Source organism: Protopterus annectens, chromosome 14.part0 (genome assembly GCF_019279795.1).
Source record: "Protopterus annectens isolate FY-2018-M chromosome 14.part0, PAN1.0, whole genome shotgun sequence".
Taxonomy (NCBI): Eukaryota; Metazoa; Chordata; order Ceratodontiformes; family Protopteridae; genus Protopterus; species Protopterus annectens.
Genome location: NC_056748.1, coordinates 800,327,261 through 800,354,272, shown reverse-complemented (window position 1 = coordinate 800,354,272; position 27,012 = coordinate 800,327,261). Strand labels below are relative to the sequence as shown.

At 41.6% G+C, this 27,012-nt stretch overlaps 1 protein-coding gene across 1 annotated transcript in view; it reads right to left on the bottom strand.

Moving 5' to 3' along the window:
• SUFU (SUFU negative regulator of hedgehog signaling) overlaps window positions 1-27,012 on the bottom strand; it is a 1,639,861-nt gene that overhangs the window by 772,804 nt on the left and 840,045 nt on the right. The window contains exon 6 of the mRNA XM_044056544.1: window positions 7,389-7,461. Coding sequence (XP_043912479.1) covers window positions 7,389-7,461 — 73 coding nt within the window. The remainder of the gene's footprint in view (window positions 1-7,388; window positions 7,462-27,012) is intronic.

Below are 27,012 nucleotides of genomic sequence, written 5' to 3'. Positions count from 1 at the left end.
TGATGTGCAGATGTATTTGATTTGGGCTCCAATGACCCTGAATTCACTTGCCATACAGGTGAGCACCCCAGGCATAGTCTGATGCGTCTGTGGTGAGGGTCTGGGCGGCTTAGGGTTGTACGAAGGGAAGTCCCTTGTTGTGGTTGCATGCTGCTGCCCACCAAAGAAAATCTTTCCTTAGACAGGGTATCATAGGTATGATAGTTTCCAGGTCTTGAGAGTGCTGACACCAAAGGCTTTTTAGGTACCACTATAGTTTCCTCATATGCAGTCTGGCATGTGGAATGAGTAGAATGCAAGAGGCTATGAACCCTAGAGCTTGCAGGACTTTTCTTGCGGATAACTGGATTCTGGTGGCTAGCTGAGAAAAGTAGCCTGTCAGGTAGGCTTGTTTTTCTGGAGTAAGGAATGCCATATGAGATGCTGTGTTCAGGCTTGCTCCCAGGAATACTTTTTTTTGTGTGGGGACTAGTTTTGATTTCTTTTCGTTGACAGTAGAGCCCAGGGAAGTCAGTAGGTCCTTTACAAAGGTCAGTTGCTGCAACAGCTTTTCCTGTCTGCCTGAATCAGTCAATCTAAGTATGGGTAAATTTGAATATTTTTTTGTCTGCAAAAAGCAATGGCTGGAGCCTGGCATTTTGTGAAAACTCTGGGAGCAGTGGATAACCCAAAGGGAAGTGCAGAGAACTGAAAGTGCATAGATCCTGCCCTGAAACGTAGATATTTCCTGCAAGATTTCCTGATTGGGATGTGTAGGTAGGCCTCTTTTAGGTCTAGGGTGGCTAACCAAGCATCCTTGGAGAGCATAGGAAGAAGCTGTTGGAGGATAAGCATTTTGAATTTTGGTATCACCAGAAAGGTGTTTAGAATGGATAGATCAAGGATTAGGCACCAAGTGCCCTCTTTTCTGGGTACCAGGAAGAGTCTGGAATAGAAACTTTGGGCTATCTGATCTGCAGGAACATGCTGTACTGCCCTCATGGAGAGCAGGGAATGGACTTGCTTTTTGGCCTCTGCCCACTGGTTTGGAGGAAGATCTGGGAACCCTTTTGGGGTTGGCAGAGTGTGGAAATAACATCTGTATCCATTGGACACTATGTTGAGGGCCCATCGGTCGTTGGTAATAGAGGCCCAGTTGTTTGCATGGAAGGAGAGTTTTCCTCCAAGAGGTACAAGCAGGTGGGCAGAGGTAAGGGGTGGAGGTGTAAAGTCATTGTGAGTTCTTACCATAAGGGGGTGGCTTAGCACTCCCTGTTTTTGAAGAGGAGGAACTCCATTGCTTAGATCTCTGCATTCCCTGGGACTGCTGTTTGGGGGGTTTGCTTCCCCTGGGTCTTGGCTGGGCTGGAAAGGACCAGTGCTTGGAGGGGCAATGCCTACTGAACTTCAGGGGCTGGACCTGTAAAAAGTCTTTAACTGTCTGCATAAATTTAGCTTTTTCTTCCATCTTTTTTAAGACCTCCTCTGCCTTGGTGCCAAACAAATCGTCTTTGTTCAATGGTGCATCCAATAATTTTGATTTGACATGGTCTGGCAGTGTCTATTCCTTAAGCCAAGCATGCCTTCTAAGGACAGAACCAGTGACTGCTGCCCTGCAAGATGCTTCTAGGGCATCAAAGCCACATTGCAAGGTGTGCTTAGTAACTTGGCTTGCAGAATGCATAAGCTCTTGCAATTCTTTATTTTCTGCACAAACAGGAAAGGAAGATATTTTTTGTTTGAGGAGTTCCATGGTATGCTGCTGAAATTTCAGTATGTGGAACTGGCAATTTAGTGCTCTAATAGGAAGAGTTGCAGAGGTGTATACTTTTTTACCCCATCTGTCTAAAGCTCGGGGATCCCTGTCTGAGGGGGTGGGATTCTTGGCCAAGGTTACTTTAATTCCTTTAGGTCCGTGGGAGATGACCTCTGGGTCAGCAGTAGGAATTATGAAAAGGAATTTGTGAGAGTCAGGGACTCTGTAGTACCAGTCAGGTTTCCTGGGAGCAGGAGGGAGGGTGTCAAGAGTCAAACTGGATTCCATAAAAACATCACCCACAACATCCAAGACAGGAGGAATGCTAAAGGTCTGTGTTGTGATAAATCTAAGAATTCCCCAAGTCTCTTTTTTGACTGAGAATAGTCCTGACATTCCCACTGGAAATGTTCCCTTAAAGTATGTAAGGTTTCAACAAAAGAAAAATCCTCGGGAGGAGATGCAGAAGGAATGGATTCCTCTGCATCAGAATCCTCATAAGCAGAGAGGGGTTTGCATGTCTTCATATTCAGAAACCTCAGAGTCATCAGACTCTTGTTCAGATAAAACTACTGGGGACCAGTCTCTTTCCTCTTTTGGAAGGGGTAAGCCTGGCCTCCCCTAATAAGCATAATAAGGTCTTCCGCCATTCTAAGCATTTGAGATTGAGGCATGGAAGTAGGTGTCTGAGACTGGGTCGTTTTTTTTTAGGTGTAGTTCGTACCCTGGGCCTTAAAAACTCAGTTTTAGAAAGAACTGAAGATGCGAAAGTCATCTGTTTGTGTCGACTATCGGTAGTGCAAAGAACTTCCTCGGACGCCAGTGCATACTCAGTGGCTCCGGACCCATCCAAGGTAGAGATATCCACAGGATCCTTAGTCGAAGAGTCTTACGGCATACCGGACTCCAAATGGGTCTCGGTTGCTACCTGCGAATCCACTGAAGTGGGCATCAGGGGCTGCAAAAGCACCTCAATGAGGACCGGAGAACTAACGACTAGCTTAACGGAAGTGTCGTCGGCAGTTTTGGACCTGTGTGATCTGTCTCTGTCTTTATCCTTACGTTTTTTTCAGAAGATCGGTTGTCGGATGGTTTACCGAAGCCATCTCGGAATATGAGGAGTGAGAGCGAAAATATTCAGCTACAATAAGGGCCAAACGACAAAAAGTTCTGGCATTGAACAAAGCACAAAAGCGACAGTGAAGGATGTTGTGGTCTGGGCATAAACAGGTGACGCAGTAGGAATGGAAGTCTCAGTGTTTGCTTTCCACAGGTGAGGCAATTGTTAACTTTTTCTGACATTGGTTAGAGCACGAAAAAAGGATCCTCAACGGGGTGCTTAGCTTTAGTAGACTTCAATTCGGAAACGAATACTCAGGTAGCAGCTGACCGGCACTCGTGCGAACTGCTTCTGCTTCGGGCTCCTCGGCAAGAAAGACTGCTATAATGGTGTCAGCTGCCTGATTTTATACCACTGACGACCTGATGTCAGTTCTGGAGCGACAGCAACCGATGCAGAAATACAAAGCCGTTGGTATTCGGGCCAACTGAGGACTACCCCTGGCAGGATAACCAAAGTGTGATGACTGCAACAGTGAAACACGAAGAACATCCTGCTGATCCACAAACAGTTATAGCTAAGACTCAAGTGTTAAACCCTCAAAACTGTGGGGGTGAGTTGGCAGCTCAGTACACTGTTTGGTCCTTCTCAAGAGCCAAATGGCAATCCAACAAATCACTTGAGTATTAATCATAAGCTCAAGGAATTTATTTATGACCCCTCTCTGTAGGATGCTGTCAAATAACTCTAGAAGAATAAGACAAGCTGTGTGTACTGAAAACTCTCATACCGTCCAGCTGTGACTTCTTTAAATAAGCTTGAAGGGCATAATCTACTTTTCAAAAAATCATACTGGTTTAAGTCCTGGGGTAGAAAATTGCCTACATCATTTCTGAACCAGCTTAATCTGTTCCACAGTCTTGCAGATTATAAAAGTGAGACTGGACTGGCTGCGTATCCACCCTAATGGATACTGCTGATTAATTATTCACTGAAAAATGCTGGTGTTAAAAGGTGCATGGCTATTTCTAGTGCTTTGCTCAAGCATGTCTCAACTGCAGATGACATCTATGCCACAGTCATATGGTCAATGGTTCAAACAACTGCCTAGTACAACTGCCTGTACTTTGACTGTCTTCTGGTTTCTGCCTGGAGTTTACTTCCCATCACAGACCCACAAAGGAAGGTTTCCAAGACGCAATTATCCCACTCATGTTTTCACTGTGTCATTTGATATGTGATAGCAACCTCTCTGTGGGTTGCCCTCAAACATCCCTCCTGTGCTTGGGTGGCTTCATCATGTAACAGTTGCAAACGAAACTCTGACAAGTCACTGAAGTACAAAGTTGTATATCTTTGTACAATAGTTATCATACACTACTTCTCCATTTGCAAGAATGCATTTGCTCAGTGGCTGAGGATGAAATATCAGATTCGGCAAATAGAAAAGATCTACTAGTGTGGTACATTATGTTACAAGCATGCCCTGTCTGAGGGTGTGCATGTAACCAAACTTAAGCTTCTGAGAAAAAGGAAGGACATCCTGAATTGCAAACTCACAAAAGGGATCAGTTCATGCAGTACAAACTTATCTGCAAAAGGACTTGAACAATTTGAAAAACAGATATTTGTGCATGCTGTGGTCATTTTTCTGGCACAAAAGACAGCATGTGTGCACCTTCCTGTTGTTACTAAAGGATTTTGACTGCCCACATCTTTTCAGTTATGAGTTAAGTCAAAAGCTACTCCCACTAATGTTAAACAGCAGAATTAAACACTGGACATTTATGACAATGGCTGACATCCAGCTCCCTTCAAAGTAGTAAAAAGCAATGCTGGAGAGGTTTTTGTCTGTTTACCTGATGACAACAGACTCCCAGTTGTACTGTGCAGTATACTAATTCAGGAACTTCAGAGACAATAGCTAGGATCATGATCTAAAATGTGCAAGAGCAAAAAAAAAAATTGGACTTGTGGGGACAGCACGCTTACATATCCTACTTGGGTCATCGCACTGTGCATCACAATGGGTCCATATGCATACAAAGTGCCAAGTGCAGAAGATTCCAGAAATCCTCCAAAAGCTGACTGGTGGAAAGGACGACCCTCTTAGCCTCATACCAGAGAGCCATCAAAAAGGGTCTTTATTGTTAAATCCATGGAGTCAATTCCTGTTACTTGCCCACTACTAAACAGAACTAGCTATTCCTTTTGAGGACCACAGGATAAGCAAGACATATCTCATTTCAAAGATATGGAGCATTTTTATCATTTATTTTTTTTCTCCTCCCACACAAACTTTTGTCCCCTGAGCATTCTTCCTTATACAATATTTAATTCTCATTCAACTCACTTTGCCTTTAGTTTTGTATTCTTACTTTATCCTAGGTGTGTGTGTGTGTGTGTGTGTGTGTGTGTGTGTGTGTGTGTGTGTGTGTGTGTGTGTGTATGCAGCAACACTGCTCAACAGCGTAATAATTTTATCTGTTGCTATGATGTGCTGACTTGTTTAAGTAAACAGATAATGCGGACTTGTTAACTCCTTATTGTAATTAACAGCTATCAGTTTCACTTCATAAAATACTATATGACAATTCACTGTTACATGCATCTGGAGATAAAAGGTTTTAGAATATGCAGGACTAGGAGGCACTGTCTCAACACACCAACAGTCAACCTAACAAGGAAAGGGGACGAAAGCTTAGGGTTGCCATCTTTTAAGCAGACCAACGTGGGGCATGGGGGTGTGGCCAGTATGATACTGGCCACACCCTTCACTATGACATCACCACAGGCGTGGCAAAGGAGATACTATTATGGGTACAACGCCTGGCTGGCTGCTTAGAGCGGATAGCTGGCTGGCTGCTTGGAGTAGGTAGCTGGCTGGCTGCTGGAGCGGCTAGCTGACTGGCAGGCTGGCTGCTGGAGCGGCTAGTTGACTGGCAGGCTGGCTGCTGGAGCGGCTAGCTGGCAGGCTGGCTGCTGGAGCGGCCAGCTGACTGGCAGGCTGGCTGCTGGAGCGGCCAGCTGACTGGTTGGTGGGAGTAGCAGCTGGCTGGATGAATGGCTGGATTGCTGGCTGGATGAATGGACAGCCGGATTGCTGGCTGGATGAATGGATGGCTGGACTGCATGAATGGATGGCTAAATTGCTGGCTGACTGGATGGATGAATGGATGGATGGCTGGCTCATTACAAAAAAAAAAACTTGGTCTTTTTCTTTAGTGGCTGTAGAAGTGCTAAAAATAAACTGCTCTACAGCCGCGACCTTTACAGGGCTCCTCCTGCCCCAATCTCCACCCCCCTCATGAATTGCAGTGAACTGCTGCACGATTTAAAGCATCCAGACCTAATAGGGAACAGCTCTGCTTGTAGGTCTGGGTTGTTGACGTAACTGAAATGCCGTGGAAAAGCCGGAAGTAACAGAGTCTTTTCCACAGCGATTCAGGGCAATAAAAAAGTTGGACTTTTCAAGTCCCACTACTTTGCACAGGGGGCAATGGGATGAGACAGCTCAACCAGTAGGTGTCCCGCTGATAACGGGATGAGTGACAACCTTACACAAGCTTAAGAGAAAAGATGGCAGCTTCTAATAAAGAATTAATGCTCAAGATAAAAAGATGATGAATGCCCACATCAGGACAGCAGTTTTACTGATGAAACTGCTTGGGAAAATGAATCCATGCAAAATAAGCTATGCTGAAAGCATCAAAGCAAGGTGAAGAGCAGATTCCTTAAGCACTGACAATCACGCCTGTTCTACACAGTAGACAGAAGATAAGAACAAGGCATTCAGAAGAAAATGAACACAAGACAGCCATAAACAGATTCCCGGCAACTAAAGTAACATTAAGGCATACGGTTGAAATATTTACCTCACAAACGCAGAGCACAGGTTTTGATTCTCATCCTTAGAGCTCAAATGGCTTAGTTGTAACTTAGAGGGAAACTGGCTAGGCTTAAAAATGGCCTGCAAGGGCAGCTTAACTAGCACTTACCTACAAACTTATGAAACCATGACCAACTGTACTCACTGCAGTACAACACCATGTTATTAGCAAACCTCACATTGCTCACAAGCAACAAGGCAAGACATGTTTCACAGAACAGACTGCATTGTAGCCATAACTGAAGTTATTCAGAGTGCTTCTCTCACTAACCTAAGTGACATTCCATAATGAGTAATGCTAAGATAAGCAAAAACAAATCAGTAAAGCATGCTACAGGAGCCTAGATGCCTACATTACTCCAAGGTTTAATTTAATTATAAGTTTCTTTATTAACTGGGGTAGAACACTGATCCCAGGGACCTCTTCTAGTTCAGCCTAGGAATATGAAATGTAAGTTAATTTTTAGAACAAACTGTGATAGGAAAAAAATTGCAAACAACGGATTAATGACACAGAACATATCTAATACAAGCACTGCTATTTACACTACATACATTATAAGCACAGAGAATACAGAATGGAGAAAATAAAGGAAGAGTTCCTGTTAGTGTACTACATAAATGAAGACTGATAACACTAAATAACATGTGAAAACATACTTCCGTCAGGTTTACACATTACAGTTTATTAACTAAGGACATACTTGCAAATGTGGATCAATCTCAAATATTGTTTCCCCTCTCCTCATATCAGTTATCAGCCAAGGTCCTCCAGCTCTGCAAAGAAAAAAAAAATGTGCCTCAAATTTAGCAATCACTTGCTTTCAACATTCTTTTTGTAAACAAGAAACATTTTTTTTTTTTTTTTTTACAAAAATCACAGCAGCTGCCTTTATTTCTTCTTGACATTTCATTACAGTTTATATGAAGAAAACAGGACATTTATCAAGAACTGCTATTAAGAACTATTTTGTTTCGCTGGAAATGCTGTTACAAAATTTTCCACTCTGCATCCTAAGCACAAAGAACAATTCACTGTAAAACAACAGCCGCTAAATGTGAGCATCAAAGCTGAATTTAAATGCAAAGCAGCATCAACATCAATACTACAAAAAGATGCCCAGTGATACTATTAATGATAGGATTTCAATTTAACAATGGTTTTCTGTCTACAAATGACCTCCCGCAAATCCTCTTGAGATCTGTTTTACAGTCTTTAAAAGGCTGTTCTATATGGTTGAGACAGAGGCAACCAGTGTGTGCATGCAAGATAATGGCATATGCTTAAACTGGATTAAATACCACTGAAATCAAGCCATAAAAGCCACCCAATTCCCACGTAGAGTAATTTTTCAGTCAAAATGCATACAGATTTTATTTTGTTGTACAAACAAAAGTAATTTTATTCAACCTGAAACTGTGTTGCAAAAGACTACAAATAGTACATGCAAGCACATAATAGATAAAAAAATATATACATATTAAAATACACCATTATGTCCCTCCTGCACAGATCAAAACATTTTACAAAGCATTTTTCAAAACATATCAAGCTGTGTGAAGCGGTAGTGGTGCTGCAGTAGCGTTGTTGCCTCACAGTAAGACGCTGACCGGTTCGACTCTTAGCTAGAGCGTCTTCTTAGTGGAGACATGCGTGAATGGGCGTACCTTCGTTGAAGGTTGTGCGTTAGGGCTGGCAATTCAGCACGTAAAAATCAACTGCCAATCATTAGCGGACCGGAGTTCAGCTGTGGCAACCCCTAACCGGGAAAAGCCGAAAGACACAACATCAAGCTGTGTGACATTTGACCCATAAAACACAAACATCCCTCTGTGTGTCAGTTACTCAAATATCTACCAGTAATACAAACAACCAGTGCGCCACAGCTATATATTCCCAAATCTGGTCAAGCAGCAGTGAATGCTACTGCAGCTTATTTTGCATATGCGTACCTCTGTGTGTCCCGCAGGGTTCAAAACGGTTTGTAGGCACTCCTACTTGTGTCTTACCAGAAGCAAGCTAAGAATAGGATACAAACATCCCCCTTATCCAAGGCAGAAAAAAAGCACAGTTAGGCGGCTTGTTTCCAATTTCCTTTGGCTGAATCATTCTCAAGGTTTTACATCTGATCTGAATGCGCCGATTACAGTATGCATTTTGTTTGTGCCAGTAAAGCACCAGCTTTTTGAAATGGTGACTTGGAGAACTATTGCTAATTTTAGCAAATGTAATTATGAGGATAGGTGGGCACTAGCTCATCAGAGATAGGTAAGCACAACACAAGTGGTCGCACCTAAAAAGAATGACAACACAGAATGTATGAAGTTAGGGATGTCAGTACAGTAGAGAGTCGATTATCTGAACTAATTGGGACCAAGGGTAGTTCAGATAATCAAACATATAATTGAACTGGATAAAAACTTCTAAAATCTTGTTTCATCTACACACAGGGAATACACTTTAGAACCATTCGGTGATTCCAGTGGACAATGAAAAATATTTTTCATACATGCGCGGGCTACAAGCTAAAAAAAAAAAAAAAAAAAAAAGCACACATGAGCGAATATGTATATTGTTTACATATTCAGACTTTATGATTTTTCCTACCTGAAAACACTGAAAGACTGCATTCAGATAATCGACTCTACTGTGTTCATGAGAATTTAAGCTGAGGCAAAAGACTGGCCAGCTGTCAAATTGTCAGATAATTTGGCACTTTATCATTAAAATGTGATTTGAATGACTGGCTTGCTGTACATTTTGCTACTCCAATAAAAATTACTCAGACATTACAACATACATTCTGTTGTTTGGAAATGCACTAAAATGAATTTTATTCCACCTATTGTTAACTGCACAGTACCAGTATTTAAAGAGTTTGTGATTATTTTCAGTTTTTTTCCTACACTCATGATAAATGCGGAGAACTACTGTCAGCTCACACTATCACCTGATCTCACAACTAATCTTGGGATGCAACTGCAACTTGCTCATACCCTATAAACAAATGTACATGGAAATGACCACAAGTTCTTAAAACGTCTGTTTTTATTTTCTTAAGAACAAATACACAATACTAAATAAAGTCTTTCAGTTTTCACTTTTGTGCAAACAAGGGTGTACATACTTGAGTCACAAAACAAAACTACATCATATGTGACACTGGAACTCTATTCCCATCACTCCAGTGGATAGAGTACAGAGGAGCCAATCAGGTATTCATTTTAGTTTGGATTACATTTATTAGCCATCATCCCCCCACCTCCATTTTTGGTCCTTCACCATAACATCAGATTTGTACCAGCCGTGTACAATGCAACTAACAAAAGGCAAATATGTTAGCCATCTGCTAAGGGCTGTACTGACCAGCTCAGATCCAAAGGTCATTATCACCACAGGAAAACTACTTCTGCCCCTACATGAAAATTGCTGCTTAAATCACAACAATGAGGTTACAATCAATCATCTGGTAAATCAAAAGGCCAAAATAAAGAGAAAGCAAGTAAACACAAGAAATCAGCATAGGAGGCAGTACTTTAAATGGTTAAAGAATTCATTAGCCAGAAAAAAGCAGTGCTATTGGCACTGTACAAGCATAGTGTAATGCAAGTATTTCAGCAAAAATGGGCCGTTTCCAGCTTTGCTAATAATGAGTGTGACATAGTCAGCTGAACCTACTACAACAACGAGAACAGATGGAACAAAGCTTAACAGAGCTATACACTTAAGGTCAATGGCAACCATACACAATGAAAGCAGATGCAAATGCACAAAACACGCTTAACATAACTTTCATACTACAGGAAGGAAAGACCTATAGGATTAGATGAGCGACTCTTCAAAGTCTCAGTCACCCAACAGCTGTTCACGTTGTACTGAACGTCCTGTACTATATGAAGGAAGGGTCTAAATGACCAGCTGCACAAGGCACCTCGGCGACAAGTCACCAGACAGCTGTTCAAGTCATGCTGAAAAACATGGAATGCTAACCAACATAGACAAAGCTATAAACACTTAGGGTTGTACATGCCCCTGTATTATCCCTTACACAGATGCATGCACTCAATGTATGACAGCAAATTAACCTACTGCTTCTGCTAGGTGTGTCATTTTTAACAGCCGCTAAAACAACATACGACCATCTCATTTAAGTAGGGGATTGTGCTCCGGAATAGACCACTACTTACTGCCATCTATGCCAGTTCCTACAAGACAGAACACCTGGTTTTCAGCTGTGCACTACCATGCACAACTTCAATACTCAAAAGACTGCCAAAGACAGCTGTACACAGCTACAAACATTTGCAAACCTTTCTGTATGGCTGGTAGTCAGAGCTAGAAATTTGGTACATAACCTCATCACAAGTGACATGTTTCAGTGCAAGGGTAAACCTCTTGCACTGTATGCACAACAGATGCTTTTACATCAACTGGATATCTTTATGAAGCAGCTTTCTATGTTAAGGCCAAAAGAAAAACAACACATCAAAGCATATGGATCAACTTTTACATCCAGACTACAGGGCCTGGACAGCCATTTATATACCAACCCCACTTGCTCTTTTCTTAAAATAAATGCACTAATCTTTTTCATCTCCTCAAATGACAGAGGACTCATTCACAAGTCACATACAAGGAGCACATCAATTTTTTAAACCTTATACATTTTAAGAAACAGTACATCTACAGTAGGCAAAATGTGAGCAGAATTCAGCACTGCCCTCATCTGACTTGATCTGAACAGTTTAAAAAACCCTTTGAAGCAGAAAATTATTTAAGGTCACGTGGATTCCAGTTTCAAGTTAAAAAATTGAATAGATTAATCTCTGCAGGTGGCCAGGTGTTAACACTGCTGAAATACGACAGTAGGAAACAAAACAGTTAATCTGTGTTTCTGTTTGACGCGTATACCTTCCACTGACATCACAATTTTAGCATTGCAGCAGAAAATATTCAAATGGATGTTTTATCAACACCTTACATGTATCTTTTTAATTTTTCGAGTGAGTTAGAAGCATTTGACATTAGTATTCAAGTTTTAATGCAGTTTTATAGCTCAAATGGAGAACGATTCTAAAGATGTAGTTTTCTGGGGAAGATCAGAAGTGTACAAGTCTTGGACATAAACCAGCTATGGCTCCTATTTTAGAAGTGTGCACGTGTGCATTTTGCTTTTGTATTTCTCTTGCTGAATTGCTTCAGCTGCAGCACTTTCCTCATTCAACTGCAGTACTGTGAAGAAAGCAAAATATTATTCAGTTTAGTAAGCAGTACACAACACTGTATGTCTGCAATTTGCCATGCTCCATAGCCCCTCCGAACCTTGCATTATAGTGACCTCCCTCACATGTAACCAGCTTGCCCTCCTTCTTTAACACGGGATTCACAAAGTCCAAATTTTAAAGGTATGCACTGCGGAGATGAGATCATGGCAACCCACTACTGTACCATCTTGACACCAATGAAAGGGCTTTTTCCTTTTGTAATACCAAAACACCCATAGTCCCATCCAGCGTGCAATAAAGTTACTGCAAAAGTAGCTAGTGCATTCTCAAACTAATTTAGATAGCACAGCTAAGGTTCTCAACATGAACTGTAATCATTAGCTGGAAATCTCACCCTTGGATAGGTGAGACAGTAAAAATGCTGCTCAAACCTATACCCACGAAGACTCTTAACAGACCTGGTTTACAAAGTGAAGATGGGTCATTTGGATCAGTCAAGACTCTATCCCTCTGCACTTCTGAGCCAACATTGTGTGCAAACCCCCCCCCCCAAATTTTGAGTGCCAACCAGCTCTTCAGTGTTTGTGGGTAAGACACACAGCAAAGTCCTGCAGTCATTTTTTGCAAGTGTTGTGTTTATTTGTAAAATGGAGAGACATGCAGACCCTCAGTCCAAATTTAATGTTTTCTCCCTTCAACCATGACAGATTGTGGCCTTACTTTGCTAAGATGCTGCCTGCTTGTGTTTTAGCTAAAAAAAGAATAGTCCTATCTTGAAATCACCAAAGCATATGATATCATACCCCATGCTGAAAATAAGCTAAAAGTGATTTGTACTGATCTCTATGTAGTTAGGTGGATAAACTGACGGACAGAACCCAAACAGAGAGAGTGGCAGGTGCATCCTCAGAGAGCATGAAGGAAGTCAGTGGAGTCACTTACAGATTTGTACTAAGACTTCTGTTCTTCATATACTTGTCTGATCGCCAAACCAAAAATGTGAATCGCTGGTTAATCAAGTGTGCAGATGACTAAACTGGGTGTCATCCTCAAATCCCCTTATGACATGCAGAAGCTACAACTTGACCATACAAATTAATAACTGGTGCACAGACAATGGACTAAAACTAAATGCTAAAAAGGCAATGTTGTTGCATTTGGTACTCCTCACCTAGCTTGTAGTATAAACATCTAACTCCGAAACGAAAACTTTGTGATATACCTTCGAACATGGGTAAGACAATTCCTTCTCCTTTGTTCATTTTGTTGCAACAAGGGATAGGAAACCCTTCTAGCCGGAGCAGCTAACTGAAGATCTCCCATAGATCCAAAGAAGTCCTCAACCTTCTGCATTCTGCACTGATTAGACCCATCACAAAATACAATGCCCCACTTGGGATGTACCGTACTAAACATATCAGAAAATTGAAGAGACCCCAGAGGGACCCAACAAAAAAGATCATGAACCTAAAATGTCTGAGCTACGAGGAAAGGCTGGAGCCTCTGTCACTGCATTCAGTATCCTACAGACTCTTTAGCGGTGATTTGTACATTGCTCTTCACGACTTTAGGGTTCCGCCAGACCTCAAGTGTGCCTCATTTACTTAAGAGGCATTATTTTTATTTGGGTCTTAAAAATGTTCCTTCCCTCAAAAAGCTCCTCCACATTGAAAGACTCTGTCACACATTCAGTGTTAGGAATTTTTTTTTTAAATCTAATGTAAATATAAAAATATATATTAATTCATTAAAAATCTTTTCTTTATTCTTAAACTAAACAATTTTTAATTCCATCCTGTGGCCCTCCTAGTTGAGTTAAAGTTCTAGTAATTAGTATGTGTTCCACATTTTGTTTTGCATTTCCATTCCATGAGGGCTAGGCTAGTTCATTTTTGGACTGAAGGTTGGGCCAGTCCAAGACTTCTAATATCTCCACAAATCACAGTCCAGTGAATACTAGGAGCAGAGATAGGAACCTGGTTCAGCAGTAAACAAATCATGAACAGAGATTTATCATGCAACAACTTTCCTTTCTCTGGTACAAACTTTCACTCCAGGTCCAGTAATGTGACGCACTATATATCACTTTAAAAAGCAGTTAGACAATTGAATGCAAATTCACAAAATTTTCCCCCAGCACGACTGATCTTTCATTCCTTGCAAAAATGTATAAGAGAGAAAGCGTGGGTACTGGCAACATATAAACACAGCCACATGGCCTGGTAGCTTTGTATTTCCCAAGACTCTACAATTCTCTGAAAGAAAAGACCTATCTACAATTCATTAACTGTTAACACATCTGCTCTACATTCCTGATAACGAGCTACACAGTAGGAAACCTTCAAAATCCCATTGTTTCCGTATGACTCTAGGACTCCCCTTGTCCGTCCCTTGGGGAACAATACTTCAAGAAAGACACTAATAAAAAAATGAAATTATAACCTGTTAAATTCTAGAACATTTACTGGATTTCCTACGGACTGAAATGGAAACTGATTTTTCTTCTGATTAGCTGATGCTGCATGAATCTGCGATTTACAGATCCAGATATTCATACCATTTCCCCACACTCTTGGGTATATCTGAAAAGACAGCTTCAGATAACTAAGTGTGGTGATTATTTTTTTAACAAAAATAATTTCAGAAAGCCTGTAGTACTACTACTGCTGGCAGGAAGAGTCAGGACAAAAATAAACACAATGATCTGCAGGGAAAAGAAAGCCCATGAAATGAAATACAGAAATTAATGAAGTCTGACATTTCAAAGCAGAAATACCACACTCCTGGCATAAGGATACATGTTTCACCTGCCTGAAAATACAGGACACCTACCCAAGACAACAAAACATGTTCAGACTCAGGCCTTCACAAATCATGTTCAGTTAAGGACACCAAGTTCCAGGCTTTGTTATTTATACTTGGTCTATAACACGAACTTGAAGACCTCACTGACACTACCTGTAGGGTTGCCAGCTGTCCGGTTTTTGACCGGACTATCCGGTTTTCAGTGAAATTGTCCGGTGAAAAAAAATCATCAAGCACCTTTAATGTGCTGGAGTAGGAGGAGTGTGTTTGACAGGCTACAGCTCGGTCATGTAATGAATAGCTGGATAGTTTTAAACCGCGCTTTGAAGACTATGACAGTGTATCGGTTACTTTTGTTGTTGTTGTAGATGAGATGATGATGGGTACTCATTCAAAAATACTGAAAGAAAAAGTCAAGGACTTTTTTCCATCTATTCAGCTGCTTGCTTGCGCGAGTGCCCCCTTAGTTAAAAAAATAAAAATAAATATGTTATCAGTTCTAATGTTGTTTGTTTTTTTTTTCTTAAAGTGTTTCTTGGATCTTGAATATAGAGGCAAATTATGAATGAGGTCTTATGTTCTGTGGAATTGGTCCATTAGCACAAAGTTTAAATCCCAAGCTGGTAACTGTTGAAGGTCTGCGTGCTTCAAGAATAATCTTTAACTCTTTGGAAGAAGTTCTGGATTAGCTGCTGTTATGTGATATTTCTTTGAGATGGTCTTGAAGATGCTGTAGGGTCAGCATTTTGAATTTTGGGACAATGATGTATGTATTTAGGTGGACAGGAGAATTGGAATTGAACTTTTTTTTTTTCTTTTCTTTAGGAATAGTCTGGTCTGAACCCCTTTCCTCTTGGTCTGCTGTTGGCACTCTTTCACAGCCTCCATGTTGCTAACTCCATTATCTGGGTGAGCCCTCCTGTTTTTTTTTGGGAGGTAGGTTTGGCATTCTTTGACTGAACTTGTGTGTGTGGAAGTGGAAGTGAACCGATAAATGGTTTGTGTGTAAAATGTCTTTTGTTGGGATGGATTCTTCAGCATCAGAATCTTCAAAAATTAGAGAAGGGAGCCTCTGGCTGGTTTATGTCTGATTCATCAGCAGAATCATCATCAGAAGAGAAAGGGGGGGGCTCCTGGGCTCTTTCTTCTCTCTCTCTGAGCTGAGAGCTGTGGTCCTGATGAGATTGAGATCCTAATTAAAAGAAAATAAAATCTTCTGCCAAAGAAAGCATTTAGAGAAGAGGGAGGGGGGATGGGGGGTTTAACAGGCACTGTTTTAGAAGTCTTGGCTGCTTTTAGCCTCCCGGCTTAATAATGGATGGCCCATGGCAGCAGGAGGCACAGCAGCACCCACGCAAGGCAGAGAGAGACAAGGGGTCCAGTCAACCACCGTGATCTCCTATTGCTCATCTTGAAGGATTTGTTTAAACTCTGGCTGGCACACTGTAAGGGGGCCATTTTGTTGGGCATGAGGTACTCAGGTTCACAAGGTGTGTCACCAAAACAGTGTGCACACTGGCTTACCAGTAACCAGTAGTACTGTTGTTTTTTTTTGGCCACAAAGAAATCTGGCAACCCTAACTACCTGTGAAGCTGAAACCAAATCCTGCCAAAACCACAGTAGGAAGAAAACAGGACAACATTTTCCAAGTTACACCTGCAGCACTTGCAAATCAACCACTCTACACAAACATCAAAATGCCAAAGTCATTAAGGCAACCTGACAAGAAATATGTCAAAGGTGATAAACTAATGGTATGATAAAACTTTAGCTAGTGATTCTATTTAAATTGCTTTCTATGAATTACATGTAAACAGCACTATAATGTCACTAAATTATGATTCTGCCGGAGTGAGCTAGTACTTGCTTAGTTTTAAACGAACACTTGCTAGACCAAGTTGGCATATAGTAAGTGTTTAGCTTAGGAACAGTTTACTCTCACACTTTTATCAAACCAATAAACATTTTCGCATAATTACATAAAAGGGGTACACTGTACTCCATAACATCTTTTTACGTTTAGATAAAATAAACAAAGCCACATCCCATTAAATAATATCCAAAACTTCAAACACTCAAAGATTTCTAGGACTTCAATGTTTCTGCATAACAGAGCCATCTAAAATGTTACTACTAAAACCTTACCTACTTATATTTTATCATGAACCTTTTCTTATAGATTGTAGATGTCAACAATGTACCATCTAACCTGCCCTTTCTTCAGATTTTACTCTTTCCTGTCTATAAAGAATTCAATGTACAACCTAGTGCCAAGAGAACCGATTTACACCAGCTAAGGCACACAATACGAAAACAATAATTTCATTTGTTGACACCTTCAGATCAGAGCCTAGGGTACCATATGATGACCACTCCTTTGAGGCTACCATGTAAGAACACATACCATCTCTACCTTTTTGGCATTCTTTTTTCAACATGCAAAGAGCACCACTAGAGCTACCTTTTTCTTCTTCTTCTTTTGGCTTTTGCCAGTTAGGGGTCACCACAGCAGATCACCTGCCTGCTCATGACTGGCAGTGGAGTTTTATGGTGTAGAGTTGCTAGCCCGGCGCCCAACCTTCCACAGAAGGCACACACACTCACTCACGCCTAGGGTCAACTTAGGGTGTCCAATCCACCTACAGCATGTCATTGGGATGTGGGAGGAAACCGGAGCATCTGGAGGAAACCCACACAACCACAGGGAGGACATGCAGACTCCGCAAAGAAGGCACCCCAGCAGAGGATCGAACCAGAGAACCTCTTGCTGTGAGGCGGCAATGCTAAACCACTGCACCACCCCGGCCACCCCTAGTAGAGCTATCTAATTTCTAAATTACCGCATCTTCATATTTTGGATAATGTAACATGTTAGGATAATTACAAGATGTCCCTATGTAAGAGCAGATGGCTTTAAGCAGACAACTCCAGAGGAAGGGAATTCAGATATTACAGTAGGTGATCAGCAACTCACTGAAAAGTGCCTACATGCTTCAGAAAAATATGCAGGAAGAACAAGTAATACTTAAGGCAATCATCATTTTATTATCATGCATCCCTGCCCAGGATCAAGGACTAGTTCATTCCAGTTCAAGAATTCTACAGAGGGACACTCGGGTGAATGTGGCCTACACACATCTAGAACAAAATCCACAGTTTGCATAATTTTCTTACAAGACTCATTCTGCTCAGATTTCCACAAAATATAAAAAAAATATATAATGATTCTGAAAGCATAAAACACAAATCAGCTAGAAGCAATGACATGAGATTGTTAACTTAAAAAGAGAAATCACCTTTTAAGGAAATATTGCGAGGTTATGATTTTTACAAAAAACTTGAAATAAACAGTTCCTCATCCTGTCTGAATAACAGAGTACTTTCACCTACTATTAATCTGAAGCACTGCAAACTGGGAAGTTAATTCCAACAGAATCTGATATATCTGCAACATTTAAATTCATCATCTGGCCTTCAAAATCATTGTGAATGATTGTAAGACAACTAATTCAACAACCAGCTTTTTGTGAAGACATTATGAAGGATGCTTTAAGTATTACCTTCTCATTCTCCATCCCACCAACCTCTGATGAAGCTTTTTTTTTCTAAAGCATGTCGCTACTTTTCACCAAGTAGCTAAACACTTACTTTAATATCTGCACTTCCCTTCTGAGGTTGCCTACATAAAACCCATCTGCTCTTTAATAGACTCAGAAAACAACCTCCCTGCCTTGGAAGCACAGTAACTTACCAGTTAATATTTTGTATCACAATTTCATAATCTAGGAGCTCAATCCTGCTTCTCCTCCCTTTGTCTGTATGGCTTCTACACACGTTCCCAGTGACTCCATGGGTCTTCTCTGTGTACCAAGTTTTCTCCCACTTCAAAGAAAACAGAATGGTTGTATGGTTATTCTAAATGACCTATACATGCTACCCTTGCCCTTGTAGGTTAGGATGTGGATGAAAAGGGTCTGAAATGCACAGGCGGATCCAACTGTGTACGCAGGGACATCTCCCCTCCCCCTTTCTTTAAGATTAGCCTGCTGCTTGAAATGCTGAGGATTTTCATCAGGAGAAGATTTCACTCCAAGAGTACAGTAGTGTCTGCCTGTCTTAATCCTGCGGTTATAAGTAGTTTGTGGAACTTTGGTGGACATATGCAGTGCATGGTGCTAAGGCAATAGCTTAAATCCCTTACAGGCCAGTGTGACACAGTCTACACTCTTCTTAGTTAAAACTCATGTGCAAAGGTGCAAAATGGAATGTGGCACTGTTGTTTATCAATAGTGGCTCATGGTTGCTCTAATCCTATTTTTGCATAATAAAAAAGGCACAAAAACAGCTGCACAGTCAAATGTGATGATCTCACCCTTATTATGACTTTGCAAAGGGAGTGACACAACGTGCCACTTCTGCCCTAACTTTTTTAAATGTTTACCCATGCTTCCAAAAGAACAAGACTGTTCCCCACTCAGTCTGGTTCCATTTCAAAGTCTATGCTAGCAATGCACCACGGAGAGAGCCAACACCTGATAACCATATACTAAACAAATATCCATAACAGAAAATTGCATATACTTTATATAAAATCTTGCATGATTATGCATTAAAAATTACCTGTAAATCCAAAGAAACCACTCAACTTCCTTCAAAAACAATTTATTCTTTTACTTTCTGCTCGTTTCCCAGGTGGCCTGACTAAGCAAGAACCTGCTACATTATAGCAGAGGCCTTGGGAAGAAAGCTCCACTTGCAGTTTGCTATTTATATAAAAAATAGCCCATCACTGTTCAACAGTACACAATGCAGTTTTACTTAAATACAGTATCACTACACAGATTTTCAGTGTGTAGCAGAATCCAATAAGTAATTCTGCATTGGTACAAACACATTTACATTTCTGATGCGGCACGTTTTTTTAGACAAGAGAAGTTATTTGAAAGATGAATAGTGTGCAACATTGTAATTGGGCTAGAGGAGTATTGGTAGCAACATGAATGTAGAACACAGAAAAGTTCAGCATGAGGCTCAGCTTATATGTTCACAGGTAACTACTACAATATCAGTCTGTAGACATTACAAGCCTAGCTAAAATCTTTTATTCAAAAATTCTCTTCAGCCTCAAGGAGGGTAAGCCAAGACAGACTGGGAAGAATTTGAGGCCGTCCAATTATCTAGGTTTATCTTGAAGGTGGCAAGGGCTACTCTGCTTAGCATTTAACAGAAGTTTGTTCTAGAGGGAAGGATACATTGGGATTGAATCCATCATGCAAAGTGTCTTGCTTATCTGCTGATGAAGGTTTAGTTCCTTTAACTGGTATTTCAGGTACCATTTATTTAGTGAAGGAAACACGAGGTCAAAGGCAGCTGAATCTTTCATGGCTCGAAAGCCTACATACAGATCTCGAAGGATGAATCTACAAGAGACTGAGTACAGAGACAGGGCTGCCACTCTGTCCTAATAAACAAGATTTGAGGCCACTTATCTTTTTAGTTATGAATACCTGAAGTCTCACAAGCTGAGCAATATGTTTAAATAAATACATGCCAAAAGGTGCATTACAGTCAATAATGGGTTTGATGAAATACAAAAGTAAAAGAGGAATTAAGAAATATTTGGATGTAGTAGAAATTACCTTTGGAAATTACAGGTGCTAGATATTAGGTATCCTGAACTACTGTGGAGAAATAATGATCAAACACAGAAACATCAACTAGAAGGCCTAGCTCCCTTACAACAGTGTCCAATGGGAGGGATGCATCACCCATATGGTAGTTAGCTCAGAGGAATGAAACTGACTTGTTAATGAGCTACTTGCTTTGCCAAAAGCTGTGGGTTTGAATCTTTCTACCCTCAATTGCTTTTGCAAAACCTTGAGCAAGTCACTTAACCAGACAATGTTTTGGGACAACTGGGAATCTGGGCTAGGCTCCTTCATGTCCTTCTGAACTGCATCCCTAGTAGCAACCTATGAACCTATAGTATGTGAAAAAGGTTAGTTTACCAAAATGAACTGCGACAGTCCCTACTCCGGAGCCAGTAATCAAGAAGCCTCAGACCTCATCACTGGCACCGTTGAGGGATGGCCTCTAGGAAAAAAATGGAGACACATGGTATTTTCAGATGCAGCTCTAAGCACCAACCACAAATTCCCTTAAGAGCACACAGGGAGCACATTCCAGACCTGAGGTTGGACTCTCACTCTATCCAGGCCCCAAACATGACTCCACACCGACGACTTTGGAGCTCTGTGTCCCTATTCCAAGTAGCTGATACACACAAACACCTAGAAAAGGCTGGCACAGATTTACTAGTTGTGCCCCCTCTGCCCAGACTATAAAGTAATTACGCTGCCAGTCAGTCATTCAAAGGTTCTTACAAGGGTACCCAATTATAGTGAGTAAAATTAATACAGACACAAATGGTAGAGTTTGACCAATGCAGCAAGACTTTCAGGAGTGGCCACAGTGTCACTAAAATAAGCATAAGTACTCTTAAGATGTTAAAAGCATTCCGTAAAAGACCAGCCAGAATGAAAGGTATACAAATACTTAATAGTTAATAAAACAGAAAAATGAGAACACTGAATGTCTAGTTAGAATAAACACCAGAATTTCAATCACAGGAGATATAAAAAATAACTCAATTGGACAGATTCACAAATGCAGGAAAACAATACTTAACTAATCTCACAACATTTACCGGGCTGACTAAAGAATTACTACTCTCTAGCTGACTGACTTACTACAGCAAGGCAAGATGAGGTGCGTGGTTGTGTTAGATATTTGTTAGAGATCTTTCCTGACAAGTTCCGAAAAATAAAGTGCTGCTGTGAGAGTTCATCATACCTCTCACTAATACCTCAAAAACATTTCAGTGTTGGTTATAGAATGACATCACATCCGGTCATCTGATTCTGGTACAATACACACCCAGAGCTTTGCTAAGATCTGTTGCAGCATCTGAAAGCTATAAAACAATTTCAAAAACTTCCACCCTTCCAGGATAGCAATTAGTTCACCCCTAAGGACAACACAGTAAGATTACTAGTCCTGGTTTTCCTAGACATTTTTGTCTCTGGGTGCAAACAGACCTGTCAGATAAAAACCTGTATGGCCTAAACCAACCCATTTCATTTTCAATCTATTTTCCATAATTAGCTAGACTAAGATTAACCTCTTCGCTTCCAGAATTCTGTATTAAAACATATACATTTAATTAGTTATAATAATACTGTCTGACATACATGTACATCTCTTTTCTGTCCAGCAGGACCCACTGTTGATTGCATTTTTAACACAAGAAACTTTACAATTATGTTTTTAACATAAACATCTGTACAAATCAGTGTGATAGTCAAATGACAAAATTCTTTACAAAACTCCAGCTAGCTATGCTGGCATATGTTAAACATACACTTCCCTACTCTCCCTGGCACAGATGGCACTACCTCCTATCACATCTCTCCCCCCTATGAAGACTAAAGCTCGTTTTTCAAATGACCCTGGAAAAACATTGTTTGAGAGAAATAGGCCTGTCTGGGAACGCATTAAGGTATACCCTGTCTTGACGGCCCATCTGCATTGACATTGCTGACCCCACTACAGTGTTGCACTGCCATGTCATACACCTGCAACCTTAGGATCCACCTTAATAATTTAGCATTTTGCTGGCTGGCACAATGTAGCTATATTAAGCAATTGTGGTCTGTAACCAAGTTTCTGCACTGCCCATATTACGGCTAGACATTATTTTTCTACAGCTGCACAACATTCCTCCCTGGGTTGGAGTCTGCAGCTGAGACATACAATTGGGTGCTCTTCTCCCTCTGAGGAAACTTGGCTGAGTACAGCCCCCACCTGCACAATAAATTATTTTCTGTAATCTGGAAAGGCTAAACACAAGGGGTCCTCCCCAAAGCCCCTTTAAGCTTTTGGAATGCCTGCACATTACTGTATCTGACAGGAATGAGCACCGTAACCTGCTGTCGCACAGCATACCCTCAGGCTCGAGCACTCCTGTTATATCAGACCTTCTTCTGCTGTTCGGCTCCAGCCAGGTTCTACTGGGCCAAGCCCATGAGCTCCTTAAACTGTGTCCTGAGGTTTAGGATGTATGCCACAACAGACTCCTTGTGGGATTCACACTCACCCTCCCACTCATCATAAATAAAATCTAAACGCCCCCTCACCCTGTGCCCATACAGCAACTCAAAGGGTGAAAAACCTGTGGATTCCTGGGGTATCTCTCTGTATGCAAAGAACAGATGGGGCAAATATTTGTCCCACTTTCTCTTAAACTGGTCTGCAAATGTCCATAGCATAGGTTTTAGTGTAGAGTTTAACCTCTCCACAAGACCATTAGTCTTGGTTGGTGGGGGTGGTCTTTAGGTGCTTCACCCCACAGTGCTGCCACAGACAAGCCAGCAAGTCTGACATGAAATTGGCACCTCTGTCAGTCAGTATTTCTCAAAAAAACAAACCCTGCTGAAAATCTCTAACAAAGCATTTGCCACCTTCTCTGCCTCAATGAAGGACAGAGCCACCACCTCAGGGTATGTAGTGGCATAATCTACTACCAACAGGATATACCTTTTCACTGTGGAACTTCGATTACTCAGAGGTTCCATAATATCCATAGCTACTCTCTGAAATGTCTCTTCCTTATCAGGCAAAGGCATCAATAGAGCATTGATCTTTTCTCCTGCCTTGCCTACCTTTTGGCACTGCTCACATGTCCTGCAATATGGTATTACATCCCTTGAAATCCCAGGCCAATAAAAGTAGTGCATAACACTTCTCTTGGTATGCTTTATGTCCATATGACCTGCAAAAGGATGGTCATGGGCAATGGCTAGAAGTGCCAGACTGTAAGTTATGGGCACTACCAACTGCTATATTACCTCACCCTCTAGCCCTCCCTCAGGGGTCCACTTTCTATACAGCAACCCTTTGTTCCAGTATACGGACACCTCTTTTCATTGAGAATCAGGTGCCTCTTTAGTTTCCTCCCTCAAGCCTTGTGAGGTAGGGTCGAAAAGCTGAAACTGTCTCAACTCTACCTTTGAGAAACCTTCCCACCTCCCTTTCCGCAGGAAGCCTGGTATCTTTTGACAGTGGTGTCTCACTTTCAGCCTGGGTACTACCACTCACCCTGTCCATGGGAACATCAGTACCTACCAGCAGCTGTTGCTCACTTTCAGGTTCACTGCTACAGAGTAGCTCCCTCCCTGAAGCAGCCACATCACCAACCCCAGCTTCAGGTGTGGGGTCTGTCTGGGCCTCCAACAAGCTACCAGACCCACATTCCTGTCTCCAAGCCTGACTACGTGTAACTGCATGCACACAAGGTTCTGCATTATCAAAATCTTTTCCCATCAAGACATCTGCAGGGATATCCTCAAACACCCCTATCTGCTTGCTTCCTTTTCCACCCCCAGGTCAAGGTGAACCCTAGCCAAAGGTATTTGGAATGGGGTCCCTCCTAAAGCTGTGACTGGAATGGACTGCCCAAGCAAGTACTGCTCCTCTTTAACCACTGCAGGCTTCACAATGGGTATGACAGAGGTGGTCTCTCTCTTAGCAGCGGCTCCTCTTCCATCCACTAAGATAGGATACAAACTCTGATGATAGTTTGGTACCCCTGCTGCTACCAAAAAACGTGCCACTGGCATGCTGTTATTCCCATTTGTTGGCTCCCTCACCTTTTGCTTCCCACCTTCCTTCAGTGGTCATTTGTATGTTACACGGCCCCTCTGGTTAGATTTAAAAAATCTAACCACTGATGTTGGCCATGTTTCTGAACTAGTGGCTTCCCCTGTTACTGATGGGCTCTGCTGGGATGGTATAGGCTGCCCACCATGGGTTCCCTTATATCCATGTGCAGCACTGGGTATCCCCCTTCTTATGCAGTGGTACCCTGCTTGCTAAGTAGAGATCCCCTTTTCTCCGCAGCTCATCTGCAGAGATACACTCCCAGACTGATAACTAGATTCTCATGTCCTCAGGCAAAGTGCTATGGGGTTGTTCCCTAACTAAAAAGTCTGTTATCCTTACACCCACTCACCCACCTATGAAAATAAGTGCTTAACTCAGCAATACAATCACAAACTTTCATCTGCCTTGCATCTATGCTCATGAAATGTTTTTCTGTAAGCTTCAGCTGTTAACTTAAAACATTTTAATAAGAATTGTTTAACTTTATCATAGTTTAAACAATTAGTATAAGACAATTTAGAAACAGCAGTTACAGTTTTACCATGGAGTAAGGAGTCAGGAACCACACCCAGAGTCTTTGGTCAACATTATACTGTTTACACACTCTTTCAAATATATAAATAAAACTATAAAAGTTATCACCCTCTGTAGACTGAGGAAGAAGTTTACTTATCTTTACTGCTTCTGGGATACAGTTAACCGTTTCACTATTACCTCCATGACCTTGACAGAGAGTCCATCTCCCTTTCATGTTGGCACTGTTTCTCCTTTTCTTCAGCCTCAAAATGCTGCAGTCACTCATTCTCTTTGACCTCCAAATGCCACAGCCACTCTGCTGATTCTAATTTCAAATGTTTGGCCTCCAGTTCCAGTCTCTAACTCCAGACAGGCTTTTAAGTTCTGTGAGGAAGAGGTGAACTGCCCTGTTTCTAAAGGCCACACATCCGCATCACCAGACTAGTTGTCTTCCTGGCTGCTGGTCCGTGCTGCAGCTGAGATTAAGGCTGAAATCATTTCCTCTTTAGTCAGGCTGGCATGTACCAGTCCTTCAGCTTCTCAAACAATGGCCAAGTAGTTCTTTATCAACTTGTCATAAGTCTCTGCTGACATCTTTGCCTGGTCTCCCTGACTAAGCTAAACTAAAAACAAATAAATAAAACTGTTGTGAAAATGAAACTCTGTGTTTACCTTATGGCTGTTGAGAGTGTGCACACCTTCAGTGACAACTGCCCACAGCCTACTGAAGTTCAATTAATATCCCCCCAGTAGCCACTAATATGCAACGGTCCCTACTCCAGAGCAGTAATCAAGGAGCCTCAATCCACACTACTGACACCAGTGAGGAATGGCCACTAGGAACAAAAATGGATACACACAGTATTTTCAGATGCAGCTCTCTGCATCAAGCACTATTTCCCTTAAGAGTACACAGGCAGCACACTCCAGACTTGGGGGGGGGGGGGGTCCCTGTTCCAAGTGAATGACGCACACACTTGGATAACTGATCTTCACAAATGCACACACACCTGTAAAGGCTGGCACACATTTTCCAGCTATGCCCCCCTCTGCTCAGACTATAAAGTAATTACACTGCCAGCAGTCAGCTTACTCTAAGGTTCTTACAAGGGTACCCAATTATACTGAGTAAAACTAATACTAATACAAATGATACAGTTTGACCAGTGCAGCAAGGTTTTCAGGAGCAGCCAGTGTCACTAAAATAAGCATAAGTACTCTTAAGATGTTAAAAGTACTCTAAAAGATGAGCCAAAAAAAGAAGTTATGTGCCTATCATAACGTTCCATGTTAGTTGTCTCCTTCTCGCCTTCTTTCTTGCTGGCTGTGATCGGAGACGATCCTCGGCTCCGACTCGGCCATCTTCAAAAGCTCGAGAGCTGCTTACTGGCTCGAGGCCCCCTATATCCCATGATGCCTGGCGCTAGATACCCAGATCTCATTTGGTAAGACTAACTGCAGACGTAATCAGAAAGGAATCCTATCCTAGAATGCATAAATCCTACTGGAGAGACTACTAGTCAGAAGGGAATAGCCGGAGAAGACTCAGCCAGTGAAAAATCAAGAGGAACTCTTCTCAGTCCACTAGGATAGGGGAATGGAGGGTGGGACGCAAGAAAGAAGGCGAGAAGAAGACAACTAACATGGAACGTTATGGTAGTTGTCTATCTCGCCTTCATTCTTGCTGGTTGGGACAGCGTCCCTAGCACCTAAAGTCCTGGGTGGCTCATTGGAGCAGACTCTTCAGAACAGGGAACCAAAATCAGCTCTGCTCCTAGAAACCACATCCAACTTGTAATGCAAAATGAAAGTATGTGGGTTGGCCCATGTAGCCACAGTACAAACAGATTCCATGGGCAACCTAGCCTGAAAGGCCACCGAAGTGGCTAAAGCTCTGGTGGAGTGACCTTTTGGTTTGACTGACAATTCTTTATTCCTCAGTTGATATATAAATGTGATGACAGAAGTCAACCATCTGGATAAGGTTACTTTGGAGACTGGAAGACCTTGTTTACACAAAGCATAAGACAGGAAAAGTTGGTCCGATTTTCTAATGTCCT